An 18,000-nucleotide genomic window follows, 5' to 3' on the forward strand; every position below is an offset into this window, starting at 1 on the left:
GAGCACTCGAAAGATGATGATATTCCTATCTTAAAATGAATCCTTATCCAAATAATTAGTTTTATAATTCAGATTGATTATATATCTGTTAATTTCTGATTAATCTTATTTCTCTTTTAATTATTCGATTTGGACCTATCGTTTAGAAGTTACTACGGGTATAAAAATGCTAAAAGTAGAAAAAAATGCCGCGGTGTAAGTCAACTGGACCTACGGCAGTCCATTACATACTCAGGTACACATTTTAAAATTTAATGCATTAAGGTATTACAGAGTGGACTTTTTTGATTATACCCAATAAACTCCGCAACTACTGGACCGATTTTAACCATTTTTCTACCAACAGAAAGCTTTTTTCAAATAAATAAGGAATCCTTAAGAAAATTGCAATAATCTAAAATTTTGCCTATTATAAAGTTCCTTATTTAGCGTGCGCTGAGAAGACTATTGATGATAGATAAAAGTTGTGTACTAGATGATTAAAGCGCTCATTATTGCCGTTGTACTCATTATTGAAACAAAGTCAGAGAAATCTGACGGTTTCCACGAGATTTGTGAAATACCGGAATGAATACAAACGAACTCGCGGGCAACAGCGATATTATTTAATAATGCCTCTGCATATTTTATGCAGGTACGAATTTAAAAAAAATACCGTCCAAGTGAGGTCTAAGATTCACGTGCTGGGTTCCGTATGAAACGAAGGATTCTGAATAAAACTAATAAAAATCGAGCTATGTAGTTATAGTACCGTCAAATTGAATGTGCTGTGTTATGTTTTTCTTCTCCGTACTTTTTGTGGTGTACAACAAAGGCGTTTGCACACAGGAGGACAACAGTGATTTTCTAACCCTGGGCTGTAAGTACCTCGGAATTTCTTAACAGAAAGCCCCTTAAACCTAAAAATTTTAAACAGGTATCTACTTATTTAAGCCCCTATATTTAAAAATAAATTTACCCCATATAATTATGCGTCGTATTATGGTTCTGATCATGCATTATTCATGCATTTGGATATAAAACTTACCTCTGAATTTTTATAATCCTTATTGTTCGGCGATAATATAAGGCATATCCGAATAACACTAAATGCTCCATCTTAATTCTTAATAGATACAAATCACTAACTAAATGTTATGTACTACAAAGGATTAAATACTGTTCAACGTCCTCCTCTTAGACATATTGATCGAGAATGAAAGACAACGAAGCTCTTATCGAAATAACCTTTGAACCTTATTCCTTGATACTACTTAGGTATCGTAGGATTTATAATTAGATTCGTAAGTAACGTAAATAAATTAACATTTGTCATTTACACCACTTACGAATGTTAGTGTTTGTATCGTTTATAATCAAACAATACGTATCATAAATCAAACAATAACAATCAATAAATGAGAGATAGCTACGTACACATTTACATAGTAATTTTAAATTAGGGTTCCGTACCCAATGACTTCAATATATTCATATCGGTTCGTACCCAAAGGGAAAGCCGACCTCACTTTAATGCCCGTCCGTATGCCAAGGATCTAGGTCTTGGAATGAGCTACCAATAAACATTTCTAGTAGTAGAGCTTTTCGTGGCAAAGTTCGTCTGAGGCCACACTTTGTAGGGCGGGTTCCTTGCATACTTTGCGACGTGTTGCCGTTTTAAGGCGATGGCTTTACCCTTATCACTTACTGACGGCCGATTGGCGCAGTTTGCAGAGATCCTGCCTTCTGAGCCCCAGGCCGTGGGTTCGAATCCCACTACTGCAAAATGTCTGTGTGATGAGAATGAATGTTTTTCTCTGGGTGTTTATATGTATATTTTAAGTATTGATGTATGTTATTCAAAAATATTCATCAGTTATCTTAGTACCCATAACACAAGCTACGCTTACTTTGGAGCTAGATGGCGATGTGTGTATTGTCGTAGTATATTTATTTATTATTTATTATTATTTATTAGCTAGACACGAGTCCTTTGCGCAGGATATGTTAAAGTGCATAGGCTTTCGCGCCTAAACAAATGCACTCTCTCGTCCCAACCTTTCTGTATCCGATGGAACGGGAGACCGCTACAATCGGAGAAAGGTTTGGATGCTGTGTCTGGCCGGCGTTCTTCTTGACCTCTAACGCGCCCTTAACCTTCCACCAGGCCTTGCTAACTCGCCGTGTCCGCCAAAATCCGTTGCTTATCAGCTTGCCTTTCACGTCGAGTAAGTCTTTGTACACACGTTGCGGGAGGTAAATGCTGATTGAACCAACGCAAGCGCATAAGGCCCCCTCTACCAGGTTTAGCTCACGAGCCGACGTGGTTTACCGGGGTGTGGCCGCTGAGTGTACAACAGCTACTAGGAGCCACTGGCGAGAGTTTGTGAAGTGCTAGCGAATTTAACCATACAATCTACTCCCTCAAATAGAAGGTCGGTTTGCAGCCTTTGACGCTGAAACTACAGCCCCTATAACTTATTACCTACTTACATACTATACAGGGTAAATACAATTTACCAGTAAGCATTCGGCCTTAGTGTTACGATCATTAAAACTAATACCAGGCCAAGAGCTTTTTGGTATTTTTTATTTAAGCCCATAGAATTAAAATTACACTTATTTTATTTCTGCATATGGACATTATAAATAAAACTATTTGAATGTTTGTATTTATGGAGGTATATATGTTTCAATGTATGGATGTTTGTTACTCTTTCCATTCATTACTACAGCATTATTACGGTATTGTAGCTCAGCAGAAGCGTAATACATAGGCTGTAACTTATACATTTATAGGGTACATTAGTTAGAACATTAAAATAAAAGTGTCAAGTAATTTGGAATAAATCGTGCGGCGTGCCATCCGAGAGCTACCTAATATCTATCATAAACCGCTAGAGTAAAGCAAAGATAATGTGAACTGGGATTGTTTCTTTTGAAGTTCAAAAAAAAGTCCGCGACAGCATATTTTATCTATCTACCTTTTATCTGGAAACCGTTATAGCCTAAATAGTGAATAAATACTGTATATCTTACAATTCGCTTTTATCACTTCTGGTATTTCTATAAGATAAACTTAGTCCTTTACCTCCTGTAACTTGTCCTTTAGTTATAAGAACGAATCTGGATCAAACATTTATACCTAAGTTGGATGATCTTTTGCTAAGACGTGCCTGTTATCACGCAGTTATACGGCAGAGTGCAGTACGACGCTAGAAAAACACTTCTTACTCACAATAACGCTAACAAAATCGCGGGCATCTGCTAGAATTATAGATATATTAAATATTAGTCTATATAAGTGTAAGAAAACTAAAAGCTGTGATGGCCCAGTGAGTTGGACTTCACTATTCTACTACTAACTAATAAACTTCACTATCGGGGGGCCGAGTTCAAATCCCAGCACCCACCTCTAACTTTTCTAAGTTATGGGCGTTTTAAGAAATTAAAAACACTTGCTTAAACCGTGAAGGAAAACATCGTGAGGAAATCCACCCATCCGCACTGGGCCAGCGTGGTGGACTACAGCCTTAACCCCTTCGAATTGTGGGAGGAGACCCGCACCATGTACTGGGCTGGTAATGGGTTGATATGATGATGATAATTTAAGAAAACTATAACTACCGTATACGAGTAGGTATGGTTTAGGTATATCTGGTTTGTGATGGTGGCGTAAGATTTGCCGCATTTTCTAAAATTAACAATGGTGGTAACATAATATGCAGTCTATGATCGGAGCGGTATTAACAATACGTATTGATAATAGTGTTAATACCACAATTGGTTTGTAAGCGGCTTCGTACCGAAACGCCACTTGGCGGCATGTCTTTATCGGTAGGGTGATAACTCGCCACGACCGAACCCTCCCACCAGACCGGAGAAATTTCGAAAATTAAAAATTCGCAAATAGTCCCCGCCGGGGATCGAACTCGGGACCTCGATTTATAAGACCAAAGCGTTTTCGATTGCGCCAGGGAAGTAGAGTAAGTAATATAAGGTATGCATTTAAAAGTAATTTGCGATTACCGTTTAAGCAACTTGTGAGCGGTGTCGGGGTTCGTTGACCCACTTTCAATGCCAGCTGACGATTGTTTATCTTTCAAAACATTCTGTTTGAATATGCTGAATATTTTGCTAGATAATAGGTCATATAAGCTTCTGTACTATACAACGTGTAAAGGAATTACGAAATAATATTGAAGGAAGTATATTTCATAAGGGATCACTCTGTAAAAATATTAAATCATAAGAAGCATTTTTTTTTCAATATATTTTTTTAAAAACTTTTAGGTTTTTGCTTTCACAGATAAGTCTTAGCGACAGTACATTCAAAATTCATTTATTTCAAGTAGGCCTAATATAAGCTCTTTTGAAACGTCAAGTCTGTCTGTTTGTAGTGACTCTACCACCGGTTCGGAAGGCAGATTCTACCGAGAAGAAGCCGGCAAGAAACTCAGCAGTTGCTGCCGAACATCAACAATTTACATCTTACATTTTAACATTCATTTTTCTATCTTGTGAGAGATGAAAGCGGAACCGGATGCTTTCAAGCAACCTTGTCATGAAGAAATTCATCAATTGCATAGTAACCTCGCTGTAATAAATGTGTTTAACATATTCTTTAAATTTATGCATTGGTAGGTCCAAAATTACCTTAGGAATCATATTATAAAAGCGTATACTCAATTCGACGATATGCAGATGTCACGGAGGGATTCGAGTGATTTCATCATCATCATCAAAATGCCAACCTCACCTGCACGTGGTGCACCCTGCCGTCTAACCGACGAGGCTCTGGCGACCGACAAGTGGAGGTATAACGACTTCAAATTAGCTAGACTGAATAAATGGCACAGACCGGTGTCGGGCAGCAGCGACGCCGGTGCGATCAGTCTAGCCCTGCGATGACCAACCCGCCTGCCCAGCGTGGTCATTACCGGGCAAATCTTTGTATGAATGGAGAAAAGAAAGCCACAGCCCCTAGTCCCCGGCAGCCCCGCTATTCCTGGCTCTGGCAGCGGTTATGGTAACGGCGGGGCAAGGGGTGTCAAGAATCTCCGGAAGAGATTCCGCTGCCAAACCCAACGACTGGACCTGGCAACGTATAACGCATGCACGTTGAGGACCGATGAGAAGTTAGTCGAGCTGGAAGAAGCAGTGAGCAAGTTGCGCTGGAGTATCATGGGTTTATCTGAAGTCCGTAGAGAGGGGGAGGACACGATAATCCTAAAATCCGGCAACTTGTTCTACTACCGGGAGTGCGAACAACAGTCCCAAGGTGGGGTCGGATTCATGGTCCACAAATCCCTTGTCAACAACATTGTTCGAGTCGAAAGCGTGTCGAGCAGGGTAGCGTACCTCGTACTCAGAATAACCAAACGGTATTCCCTGAAGGTTATACAGGTCTACGCACCCACAACTGCGCACTCCGACGAGGAAGTAGAGGCATTGTATGAGGATATTTCGAAAGCCATACATGCCTCGAAAACCTACTACAGTGTTGTGATGGGGGATTTCAACGCGAGGCTGGGCAAGCGAAGCGGTGCAGAGCTGAGAGTGGGGCAATTTGGATATGGGCAACGGAACGAACGGGGCCAAATGCTGGCCGACTTTATGGAGAAGGAGGGCCTCTTTATGATGAACTCCTTCTTCGAAAAGCGCCCGCACAGGAAATGGACCTGGCTGAGCCCCGATGGTTCGACGAGAAATGAGATCGACTTTATCATGTCGACCAAACGGCATATATTCAATGATGTCTCTGTGATCAACAGGGTGAAAACCGGGAGCGATCACCGTATGGTAAGAGGCACATTGAATATAAATGTAAAGCTGGAAAGGGTCAGACTGGTAAAGTCTACGCTCCGGCCTACTCGTGCTCATATCCAAAACCCCGAGAGCTTCCAACTGGAGCTGCAAAACCGGTTTGATTGCCTGGACTGCGATTCTGTGGACGATCTTAACAACAGGCTCGTGGAAACTGTCCATACGGTTGGGTCCAAGTTCTTTAAGACCCACCGTAAACATAGAACCAAAAAGTTCTCAGCCCATACACTCGGGCTTATGGAGAAGAGACAAGAAATGAGACTACAGTCTTCAAAAGATGCGTCTGAATATAGGCGTATTAATAGACAGATCTCGAAGTTGCAGACGAAAGACTTGCGACACTTTAACACTGAGAAAATTAAAGTCACCATTGAGCGCAACAAAGGCTCGAAAGTGTTCGCAAGAGATCTGTCTATCGGACAGAGCCTGTTGACTCGCCTGAAGACTGACAATGGTAGTCTCATTTCTTCTAAACCAGAGATCCTGAGTGAGGTTGAGAAATTCTATGGACAGTTATACACCTCAACACAAAAGCCTGTTGAAAGTTTGGCTAAAGACCCTAGAGCCAAATTGACCCGACACTTCACTGAAGATATCCCGGACGTCAGCCTTTACGAGATTAGTATGGCTCTCAAACAACTTAAGAACAACAAGGCACCGGGTGATGACGGAATCACAGCAGAACTCCTGAAAGCGGGTGGAAAACCGATACTTAAAGTCCTTCAGCGGTTGTTTAATTCCGTCATTCATCAAGGCACAACGCCAGAGGCATGGCACAGGAGCGTGGTTGTTCTGTTCTTCAAAAAAGGTGATAATACCTTGCTGAAGAACTACAGACCTATCTCGCTGTTGAGCCATGTCTACAAGTTGTTCTCGAGAGTCATTACGAATCGTCTCGCGAATAGGTTCGACGACTTCCAGCCTCCTGAACAAGCCGGTTTCCGAAAGGGCTTTAGTACCATAGACCACATACATACGCTGCGGCAGGTATATAATGTAACTACTACATAATGTAACTACCTCTAAAACCTGTCAAGTATTATTTCGGTTTTCATTTACACGTTGTATATTAAAGCTCATTCGCAAAAAGCTCTAATACAAAAAAGATAAACACTGATGGGATACTATTAAAAAACTCGCCTATGCACGGATCAATTCCGTGGAAACTGTTCGTTTTATATCTTGTAATAAAAAGTAGCTTACGTTAATCTCCTTGCTTTTTACTATCTCTATGCCCAAAATGGAGTTCATTGGTTGCTTCGCTAGAACGCTAAGAAAAGTCAAACAAACAAACAAATTTAAGCATTTATAATATTAGTAAGGATTCTACCTATGTTGTACTTTTTACATGCATTTTTTATCTACCATGAGTACAGAATGTTCCAAGGTTGACTGGTAGAGAATGGTTATCATCCGCTATTTGCAAATTACCTTTTTTTTTAATTTATATTTACTTTAAAAAAAACTCTCACACTAGTGCTAGTCAGACTGGCTTACTGAGGGTTCTATACATACGAACGAAACGTGTATCTAATGAATTAAGTAGGTGGTTGATTCAATTTAGAAAATGGTTGTCTGTCTGTCTGGCCCTAGCTTTAGTACCGCTTAAAATTATCGAGGTTACATTCTTGCTCCCGATTAAAATTAATTACTGTACCTAACATTATTTTATCGCTACGACCCTTAAAGCGGGTGAAACCACGGGTGAAACAAGTAGGTTTTGAATACGAATAGATAGTTATTATTTGTATAATATATAGTACACCACCACATGAGACACCATGTAGAGATTCTTTGAAATATTAGGTAACTTATACCTAACATACAAAGTGCATACCTATAAATAATCGACTCACAAGAGACGGACAAAATTGATGAAATTTGCATATCGTCTGAGACGGGTAGAGAAATTCCATATTAAATATGTTTTAATACATTGTAAAATGTATTAAAGCATATTTAATATATGGAGGTTACTATACAATTAAGGAACACAAGGTTGCTTGGAATCAAGCCGCTCCGCTCTGCTTCATCTCCTACAAGACGTTGTAAATGTTGTTGGAAAATGCAACTACTGAGTTTCTTGTCGGCTCCTTTCTAGTAGAGTCTGGCTTCAATGGTAAAGTCAATACAAAAAGATAGAAATGACGTTTCGAAAGTGCTTTTATTACGCCAACTTGAAATAAATGAACTAGCATTTGAGTTTGAACTCTTTATGCAAATTTCACTCCGAATTCGATCACCAATAGCTTCGTGCCATTGTGAGTGTTTGGTCCACTCGTAATAATGCTGGAGGTAGAGAATAACAGGCGTAGATTGCGTATTTAGCCGAATCTGTATGGCGCCTGGAGTTGCATAAAAATAAAATATAAGAGTTATCTCTCTGGATATCGCGGGTTATTATAGCAAATTCAATTTAATTTTTAATTAGGGTATACTCAGAAGTGTTGCGAAGACAAAGTCTGTTAAAGTAAAATCTTAGAAGTTCAAGACAATTGCACGCCAGAATGTGGCCATCTGTTGAAACTTGAAACTATACCTATAGGGATGAACATAACAGAGCGTCATCAAACGTACAAATACTACTTTCTAACTGCAACGCCTGCTTCTAACTTTCAATTAGATGCCCAACCTTTAAACGACCTTAGAGCTCGTTTTCCATACAATGCAAGGTATATTTTCCATCCGATGTCATTTTCGAAATCTGATTACCATAATTCACCGTCTAGACTTTGGTCTAGAAAAGGAAGAATAGGAAATTTATTTTCGTAATGACTGCAATCTTTGAGCTGTTAAGAAGTCGATTTGCGCAATAACGAATTCACGTCATGCGGTTTTGGGTTTAAACCTACAGATTTATTACACTGATCGAATACAAAAATGTAGAATGTAAATTATACATTGCGCAATTCTGTCACCAAAATAGAATTAAGGCTAAACCCAAAAGTGAATTTAACAAGTTTATTTGGTTGTACAATCACACACCCACTATCGTTCTTCCATTGCCGACGCGACGATGAATAATATGACAATGAATAACGCGACAGCATCGGCTATTGTCAAATTACATTTTGCGTATTTTTAGCAGGGCGCGGTCCGGGAGGTTACCTTTCAATCAATTATAATTTCACTAGAATGTAATATTTTTACGGGTATCTATATAAGGCGTAGAATATATTACATCCCGTGAGATAAAGAAGTTTTATACCGAAAGCAAAAAAACAAACAAAAGACAAACTACCTAACTGGTAAAATTGAGGAACGACGGGTTCATTCTGGTTTGGGAGTAGTATTTATTCGTTCGCGTAAGAATTTATGAAAACCATCTCTTAGTTCAACTCTTAATCTCAAATTTCATGTTTAGACTAGTTGTAGGTCAATCAGGTTAAAGTCAGGTTTTTTATATTTATAGAAGCTCTATAAGAAGTAGGTACTTAGTAGGTTAATAGTGTAATGTATGGATTCTGTTTCATGGTTTCATAAATAGAAAATAAGGTACCTATATAATAATATATCATCCTCAGTCTTTTATCGTCCCACAGCTGGGCACATCCCGTGAAACAACTCTTATAAGAGTGAGGGTTTAGGAGCTTAGACTCTTCTTGCTCTAATGCGGTAGAAGACTATGGCTTTATAACATCATCTTCCTCATATTTATACTCAAAGCCTCGATTACTTACAGTAGATGTTTGGATTAGTTTTTGATAAATGTTTTTGAGATATTTAGCCCTAGAGATAAATATTTTATTAATTCGATTTGTCATATATGATAATAATATGTCTTGGTTAAGTTAAAGAGTTTCCTGCTACTTGACTAAAATCTGTTGACGGCCATGAGATATGCGAAGTTATAAGGAAAATGTACAAAATATTAGTAGTACATTTCACGGTTTTTTGTCGCGCTGTAGTTTAAATAAGATATTAGTATATACTTACCTATATAAGGTATATATAAGTTTGGTTTTTACAAGGCAAAATAAATATATGTAAAGATATTGTGTATCGATGTTTGCTCCTTAGTTTTTATTTTCCGTTATGCTTTTTAGCATTAAGTACTCTGTTACATGCTAACTAATTTTATAATTTCGAAAAAGTAAATTTTTGTCCTTTCTTCACGGCCTTACGAAGCAACGAATCAACTAGATTTTTGACATAGAGTTAGTTGAAAGGACGGAGAGATTAACATAGGCTACTTTTATCCGAGGAAACAAAAAGTTCTTACGGAATTTACGGCGCTACAGTTTTACTACAAGTATAGGTGTGGTTCCATATCCGTACTTTTCCGTTAGTTGGCCTTTTTTCAGAAGAACTCATATCACAAAACTTCGTTTCAAATTCAAACATTATGAAGTGTGAAGCGGAAAACAATTGATTCCAATACATGACAATAGTCTTTCTATTCAAACGCGGTGCACAGAGACGGACTGTGCAAAGATAGTATATTCCTATCCTCATACAGGTAGCTAGGTACATCATAACAATTAGTAAAAAGTTAATGATATACATCTTCGTTTATTTATTTAGTCCCAGGCTTTTGTCTTGAAATCTCTGAGTGTTTTCAGTTCTAATTACTGACCATTTGAAACAAATAAGCAAAAAGGTATACCTTGACGTTATTAATTTAAAAGTTAGTCGCATAATTATTACCCATACGCACCTGGGTGTCCCGCGGTATTTAAGCAAAATTGCCTTAACACGGCTTCACAGCGACATTTTGTATAAAGATAGCTTTATTTTAGATCGCTCTCTATTTATCCTGTAGATGGATCCTTTCTCACATTCTTTTTTAAAAAGATTCCTGGTTTAATCCCGACGTGATTTATGAAAAAAGCCGACTTTGCCGATTTAAAAATACGATGTATCTGATTATCACGATGTAGATTAATTCGATCTTGAAACGGTTTTTTAAGATCTGTGACGTTTTAAGATGGGAGAACAGAGAAACTCGCTGATAATTTATAAGTTGCCTTGAGTGCATTTAAGTCAAGAGTGAATACTTAGGCATTATCCAGGCAAGGGCACCCTAACTTAGACCTCAGCATTTTTTTAAAGCTATAGAGGAAGATACTCTCGTAAGTAAAAAGAAAAGTTAAAAAAATTTAGGATTTTCAGGTTACCCTTAAAACTGCGATGAGCTTATACCTAGTTAGGTATCCATTAATTTGCTGAATTCTCTATAATAAATCTTTTATTTAGGAAATAAACAACGAATTACTACATCAAAAATACAACAGTTTAAGTTTATAAATCTATCGTTGGATAATTATTATTAATCCGTAGTATCCTTTAATGTGCATTTCACAAACAAGTGATTGAAAATTTTAAAATAACTTAATAACTTAAGTATTTCTTGATTAAAAAGAAATGAATTAAGAAAATAAAAATTAACACAAAATAACATTTAAACTACATAAATTTAAATAAACTAAAAAAACTCAAAAACTAATAAAAAAATACGATGTTTGCATACGTAGACCAAGTAAGCTTACGACAGTACCGTAATATACTAAAATTAGTTATTGACATATTATTATTTAAATAAGTATTTTATTCAAAGTCGCGACCGCGAGACCGCGACGACGCGCGTCGTGGGTTTTATAAAAGTGTTCGGTAGTAGAAGTACTTGATGCTACGAAATTCCTTGTAAACTATATTAATCAAATTTCGTTTTGCATTTTATGTTCGTATCCAGAATGCAAGCTATCTCTGTGCAAAATTTTGCTAAAATCGGTTTAGCTATGAAGCTGTACCGAGAAAACAAAGGTATCATTCTCATGTTATACCTACGGGCCGATTTATTATGAAAATATTTACCCCATTGAAGTCATCCTCATTCTCCATCTCACTTCTAGGCTCATATTATGATTGAGAGGGTTAAGAGCATAAACCCAACACGCACCCAATTTGGGTTAACGCATGTTACTGATGCTCTCCGAGGTACGGGAGTCATATTAAACCATTACCTGCCCACTATACGGTACTGGTCTCTTCTCACAATGAGAAGTGATTAGGCCGTAGTCAACCAGGCTGGCCAAATGCAGATTGGTAGACTTCACATACCTTTGAGAACATTATGGAGAACTCTCAAGCATGCAGGTTTCCTTCACCGATGATGCAAGTGATAATATTTAATTGCTTAAATGAAGGGAATCTTAACGGAAAAATCGAACACCTATAATTTTTTGCCCCGACCCGGGTATCGAACCAAAGACCCCGTGGTCACTAGACCAAATAGCAGTCAATAGTTAAGCACCTACCATCCTATTATAATACGAAAAAAACGCAATTGGTGTAATATTATTATGAAAAAAACTTTATGATGATCAGCCTGTGGAGAATGTACTATTTCAATTTATGGTTCTCATAATGATGTCGATACTCAGAACACAATTGACATCTTGTGTGTGGGTGGACATTAATATAGAAAGAACAAACATGGCTACGGAATTTTTTTTAGCGAACTACGTAGGATCCAAGGAAGGTTTTTGTTTCATAGGAGTATTAATAAATAGGCCGGGATTATCGGAACCTTTACCAGTACTAATAAAATAAATAGTCTTCTTCTTGCTGTTGCCAAATTACGATGACAGAGACAAAAGATCATTATCAATTTATTACCAGCTAATTCTAACATGAGTTTAGGCCATAGTCCAAGAGGGCTAAGCGCGGATCAAAGTCTTTACCTTTGAGAAGGTTATGGGAGAACTCACAGGCATACAGGTTTCCTCACGTTTTTTTTTCTTTTATTAACGATAGGCCAGCGCTTGACGACAATCATGCCCGTTAGAAGGCAATGATGAGGTCTAGGTTGGAGCACGCTTGCCTAGAAAAAGCCTATTCACTCTAGCCTTGAAGGTACTCAAATTATACTTGCCGGGAGAGCGTTCCACATCTTAGCGGCACGTACTCGTATCAGAAACGTGGATAAAAAACGTTTCGTGCGTTGTTTTCCTCCACCGATAAAGCAAGTGATTTTCTAAATTCCTTTCATTAAAAGGCATAATTCCACAACAAACTTTTGATGGACTAACTAACTGTGACATATTTGCAGATGACTAAATAATTTACTACGCCAGTTACTTCAGTTTTCTGAAAGAATGTAACTGACTACCCACTTTGATTTTATTTAATTTATTTATGTGTTTATTTTTATAAATTTTTTGTCTAATTTTCTTTTATTGTTGTTAGCATTATTATTTGTGTTTCTCACTTTTCAATTTTTGTACTCTAATTTAAACAAAAAATACATATTGTTCGTGTAGTTCATAAATATAATGAGAATAATAATTAAAGTGTAAGTGGATTTGTCCGTACTAATTAATTGATAATAAATAAAATAAAACAATTCAATAATAGTTAAAGGTGAGGTGGAGGAGCTCTGTAGAAGAACCGGAGTTACGTATAGCCTAAAGAGCCGCGAATTTGAAGTGGCTGTAGGCGGGGTACATAGTTCGGAGAACGGATGGACGTTGGTGTATCAAGCTACTGGAATGCCGTCCCCGCACTGCTAAGTGCAGCGTTGGTCGACCCCCAACCAGTTGGACAGAGTATTACAAGCATGCCGTAAAGGGCGCCACAGGGAGCAGGACACACACCGGAACAGGACAGGACACACTCAAGACCGTGGAAATTGTAACACAAAAGACCTATTTCCAGCAGAGGCCGTCTATCGCTGGACATGATGACGATGAAGATTAATTATGCCGAAATAAAGTAAAAATTATATTAAATAATGTAAATAATTATATATTTTTATTTTACAACAAAAGTGTCTGTTTGTTTGTGATTTCCACGTCAGAGGGAATCCTAGTGTGGACTTGGAAAAAATTTTTTTTTGTCAAATTGCTTATTAATTAATTTAATAAATATATATCGATAACGCACACATCGCCATCTAGCCCCAAAGTAAGCGTAGCTTGTGTTATGTGTACTAAGATGACTGATGAATATTTTTATGAATAATACACATAAAACTTTTTTATGAATAATGTACATATAAACACCCCGACACTGAAAAACATTCGTGTTCATCACACAAACATTTTCCAGTTGTGGGAATCGCCAATCTGAATCTGAATCAAACTGCGCCAATCGGCCGTCAATTATTGTGATTGTTACAATGTAATATGTAGTTTTTAAGAGATCGATAAAGCTATTATTATTATGTTTAGAATCAAGACAATCTTATTTAGATAAGTACACTTGCTCTATACAGAAGGTTGTTTGGTAGCATAGTTAGGGAAAAAAAAAGCTCCCACATCAAGAAGTCTATAACTAAGATATTCTATTGAGCAATATTATAACATTAAATTACGCCCTTTAGCGCCCTTTAGCTGTTGTACAAGATAGATAGGTAAGTAATAAAATGTTAAATTAGAGCAGAGATATTTTTTTACCCGATGTTATAAAAGAGCGATACCGTCTGGTATCGTCTGGCGACGATGTAATGAACGAATGTACTAATTGTTAATGAATTAATATAAAAAAAAACATTATTATGAGTCTGTGTAACTGGGTCATCATAATTCGTAGCGCCATGCTCAAACGGATGGAACGATTAGTATGCGGTTTGTGTGCCACTTCTTGGATATATTTTATACCCGCAACTGCTTCTTACCGAAATGGGAAGTGTATGGACTTAGTTAGGGAATAATTGAGTTTTTGTCGTAAAAAAAACTGATTTTTCCTGTGGCTTCTGTGTAAAACGTGCCAAGAAAGCAGAAAAAAAATCGAGGTTGTGATTAAAAATAACCGGGAACGAAGTAAGCTTACCTCCTGTATGTAACACCAAAGTATACCAAAAAGAAAAAACAAGAGTAGACACCTATTTTGAATTTTAGCCAACTACGAGAGGTTTTCCAATGTTTTTTTTCTAGTATTAATTTTTTTATTTAATCAAGATTGAAAATCATAAGCAATTAGAGTAAGAAATACTCAAGTCGACACGGACCTATTATACTTTAAGGGCAAAAAAAATTGCAATACGTAAAAAAGTTGTATATTTCCAATGATTATACTTTTATAATACATATGCATATAGGTACCTATTAATTCTTAACAAAATATATGAACTCACCGTGAACTCGTGTTCCTCATTTTTCTATATTCTCTAGAACGTAACCTAAACAATTGTGCTAACCTCTAAAAAACCACTTGAAAGAGGCGACGAAATTACTAATACTCGTTTATTTGTGTTTTATATCACCCCGGAATGTCAAAACATTGTGACGTTTTATATCGAAGCGATCGATATGGAACGTTCGGCGATAACGTCTGTCGGCGGTCGGATCGCTAGACGACTGCGGCGTGGACCAACGGATTGCTGAAAACGTGAACACTGAGTGAAGCTATAGCTAGCCGCACACACATAACTGTTAGCTCTATTTTTCACTAAAACAAGTGACTCAGCTCATTTGAGTGGAATTTAAATCTGTGGGAACAATAAAATGTTACGAAATAAAACTTATTAAGAGCGCTTGGAGGTATTTAGTTTTACCGGAGCTAAAGCGTTAACTTTAAATAAAACCAGTTAGTTATAGTAAACATAGAAAAGCGGTGATAGCCTAGTGGATAAGGCTTCGGCATCCCTTTCGAGGGGACCGAGTACGATCCCATTTTTCTTATATAAATAAAAACAGCAAGACAATGTATAAACCTAAATACAATAAATAAAAATTACTCAACACGGCCCCATCGAATTTATATTTCGAAAATACCAGCCACTTAAATCTTACTCCAGCACATAATATTATACTATTGCATCGTCTGTTCTAGCATAGGCTTGATGTTTTGTCTCGGATGATGTCAACATCTCAGACATGAGACAATGTGTGTATTTCTATAGACAAAAGGATAACTTTAAAAAATTCTATAGTTTTGGAAACTTAATCAAAAGTTCTACATCCCGCTAAAAAATTCGGCAGATGAAAATAAGTTACATATATAATTATCCATATATTATATGTGTCATAAAAAAAAAATTGGTTGTCTGTAAAGTCGGCTTACTGACGATTGTTGAACGTGACAACGTCGTAAGAAAATACTGATGGAATGGTTGCATTTTTCAAAAGAAAATTTTAATTTTATTTGTTTGATAGATATTAGTAGGAGAGAGACAAATGTTGAACGCGGAGGCCGACTGTGCCTCTTTGTCGCTCGTTCCGCGCTCTCGCTTGCACTTCAAGCCTTGAATGGAACGCCTCAGAGCGAGGTAACGCCGCATACGTCATGATTTTTCGTGCGTGCAGCCGGCTCCATCGAATTATAAGACGTTGTCACGTCAATAAATTTGGAAAACGGATGACTTTTGGACATTCAGTCTTTAATCACGATCTTTTTTAATATTTCATAGATTAAGTATAAAAATAAACACAAAGCAGCGGCCTTTACTTTTTATACACTTACAGGAGCTAGTCTAGTCTATTACTAGTACTAGTCTGGGCTATTACTGTAAGGCAAAACTCTTAATATTTTACGCAGTGTGCGGTCCACAAAAATTGGTGAAATATTGCCGCACTTGCATTAATAATCCTAATATGTGTGTGCGGCTAGACTATGAATGTGGGAAATAGGAATTCCAGACCTAGGTTGTACCTCGGGACGTTTTTTGCACTCATTGGAAAGGAGACCTTATAGTTTACCGTCGTCATCCAGCTTCGGATGTACTCGGAACCCTCTCTGCTTTAGTTCTAAGTAAAAGATTCGAAAAGTTATCATCGAAATTAAATCGTAACTAAATTGGACTGGCTCCAATGCGAAAATTGTATAAAAGTGTAATGTAGTGTAAATTGTATAAATTGCTTTCCTTCATATGGTCTATTTGAATGGAAAACGTTGTGAAATGGCAAAGCATTTTAAAATATTTATTTTATTTGAATGATATTGATTCAGATCTCCTTCAAATATTTCTATTATTCTAATCATATCTAAATATTTCTGCGTCGGTAAGTAATCCTGTGAAAAAACTTGTAAAAATAACTTTATACAATGCTTTAATTTATTATTTTACGACGCTCCTTTCTCAATAACAACATTTAACTTTAATTTTCATAACATGCTGCATTGTGTGTAATGACAAAAATTGTAAGATGGGAATAAATAAATAAATAAATTATTTTGGTCAAGATCACAATGATTATTATACCTTTCTACTTAAGTCACACATTTGTTATCAAAATGATGTTTCAGTGGTTATTTGTAGAAATCGGCCTAGAAATTGTGTATCGATTGGTTTAGATAGGTAGATAGAAAAAAATAATGAGCAATGCCTGCGTCAGTCAAATCAAAGTTACTTAAATATAGAATATCGGTCCAAACTATTTTAACAATCGATAAATCGATGTGATAAGTATTCCTTCTATAGTAAAACGGATTAAAGGTATCATTTAAGGAAAACAACAATTTGTATTGTACGTCTTGATATTTTATTTAAAAAATGTTCAGCTATATTTCGTTCGCATGCGAAAAAATGACAGAAATAGACTTAGATACGAGTACTATGAATGTTTCGACGTAAAAGTTGCACCGTTGCTTTGCCTTGAACTGCCAGGTCCGTGAGATTGTAGGAATATTTGATGAATACAACATCAAACGTATTATGTTCTTACGTACCTATAGGTCACGCAGATATTGATAAAGCTTACGTGTTGTTACGTGATCCGTACCCCTAGTATGAGATGCTTATGCTCGCAATCGTACGATCGTTTTCGAGTACCGAAAAACATTATACCAATACTAACCTAACATTTTTCATACATTCTATGCTACTCATGTTATACGTTCCACTAAGAGCTATGGCTTTAGTAGTGTGGACAACTGTACAAAATGTATGAAGAGAACAATGTTGAGTTTTATTCAATAGTAGTATAGTAAAAAAAAAGTTCGGACAATTTTTTTTAATTTTAAGCAGACTTTTTAATTATGCAACTTTTACATAGAATATTTTCTCTTCCAGCAATAGGAGGTAATAAGAGATTTTCCATTATTAAAATCGTAGCCCAATTTAAATCACAATTTGTTGGATAGAAGCAGGCGTTACTTTGCGGAAATCCGTGATATATTATGAAAATTAAGCTTATAATAATATAATATAGCTTGGTGTAATAATTTATAATTTCTTCAATCCTTATAATCCACACCAAACAGATCTTCGGCAATGTACCCTCACGCACGTTTCGCTCCGAAACCGGAGCATCC

General features: G+C 36.9%; 1 protein-coding gene across 1 annotated transcript in view; it reads right to left on the reverse strand.

The window, feature by feature from the left end:
• LOC120629053 (facilitated trehalose transporter Tret1) overlaps window positions 1–15,126 on the reverse strand; it is a 36,484-nt gene extending 21,358 nt beyond the window's left edge. The window contains exon 1 of the mRNA XM_039897795.1: window positions 14,882–15,126. Within this exon, the coding sequence (XP_039753729.1) occupies window positions 14,882–14,901 (20 nt within the window). The 5' untranslated portion in view covers window positions 14,902–15,126. The remainder of the gene's footprint in view (window positions 1–14,881) is intronic.
• Window positions 15,127–18,000: the final 2,874 nt, after the last annotated feature.

The sequence above is a fragment of the Pararge aegeria genome, chromosome 13 (genome assembly GCF_905163445.1).
Source record: "Pararge aegeria chromosome 13, ilParAegt1.1, whole genome shotgun sequence".
NCBI lineage: Eukaryota > Metazoa > Arthropoda > Insecta > Lepidoptera > Nymphalidae > Pararge > Pararge aegeria.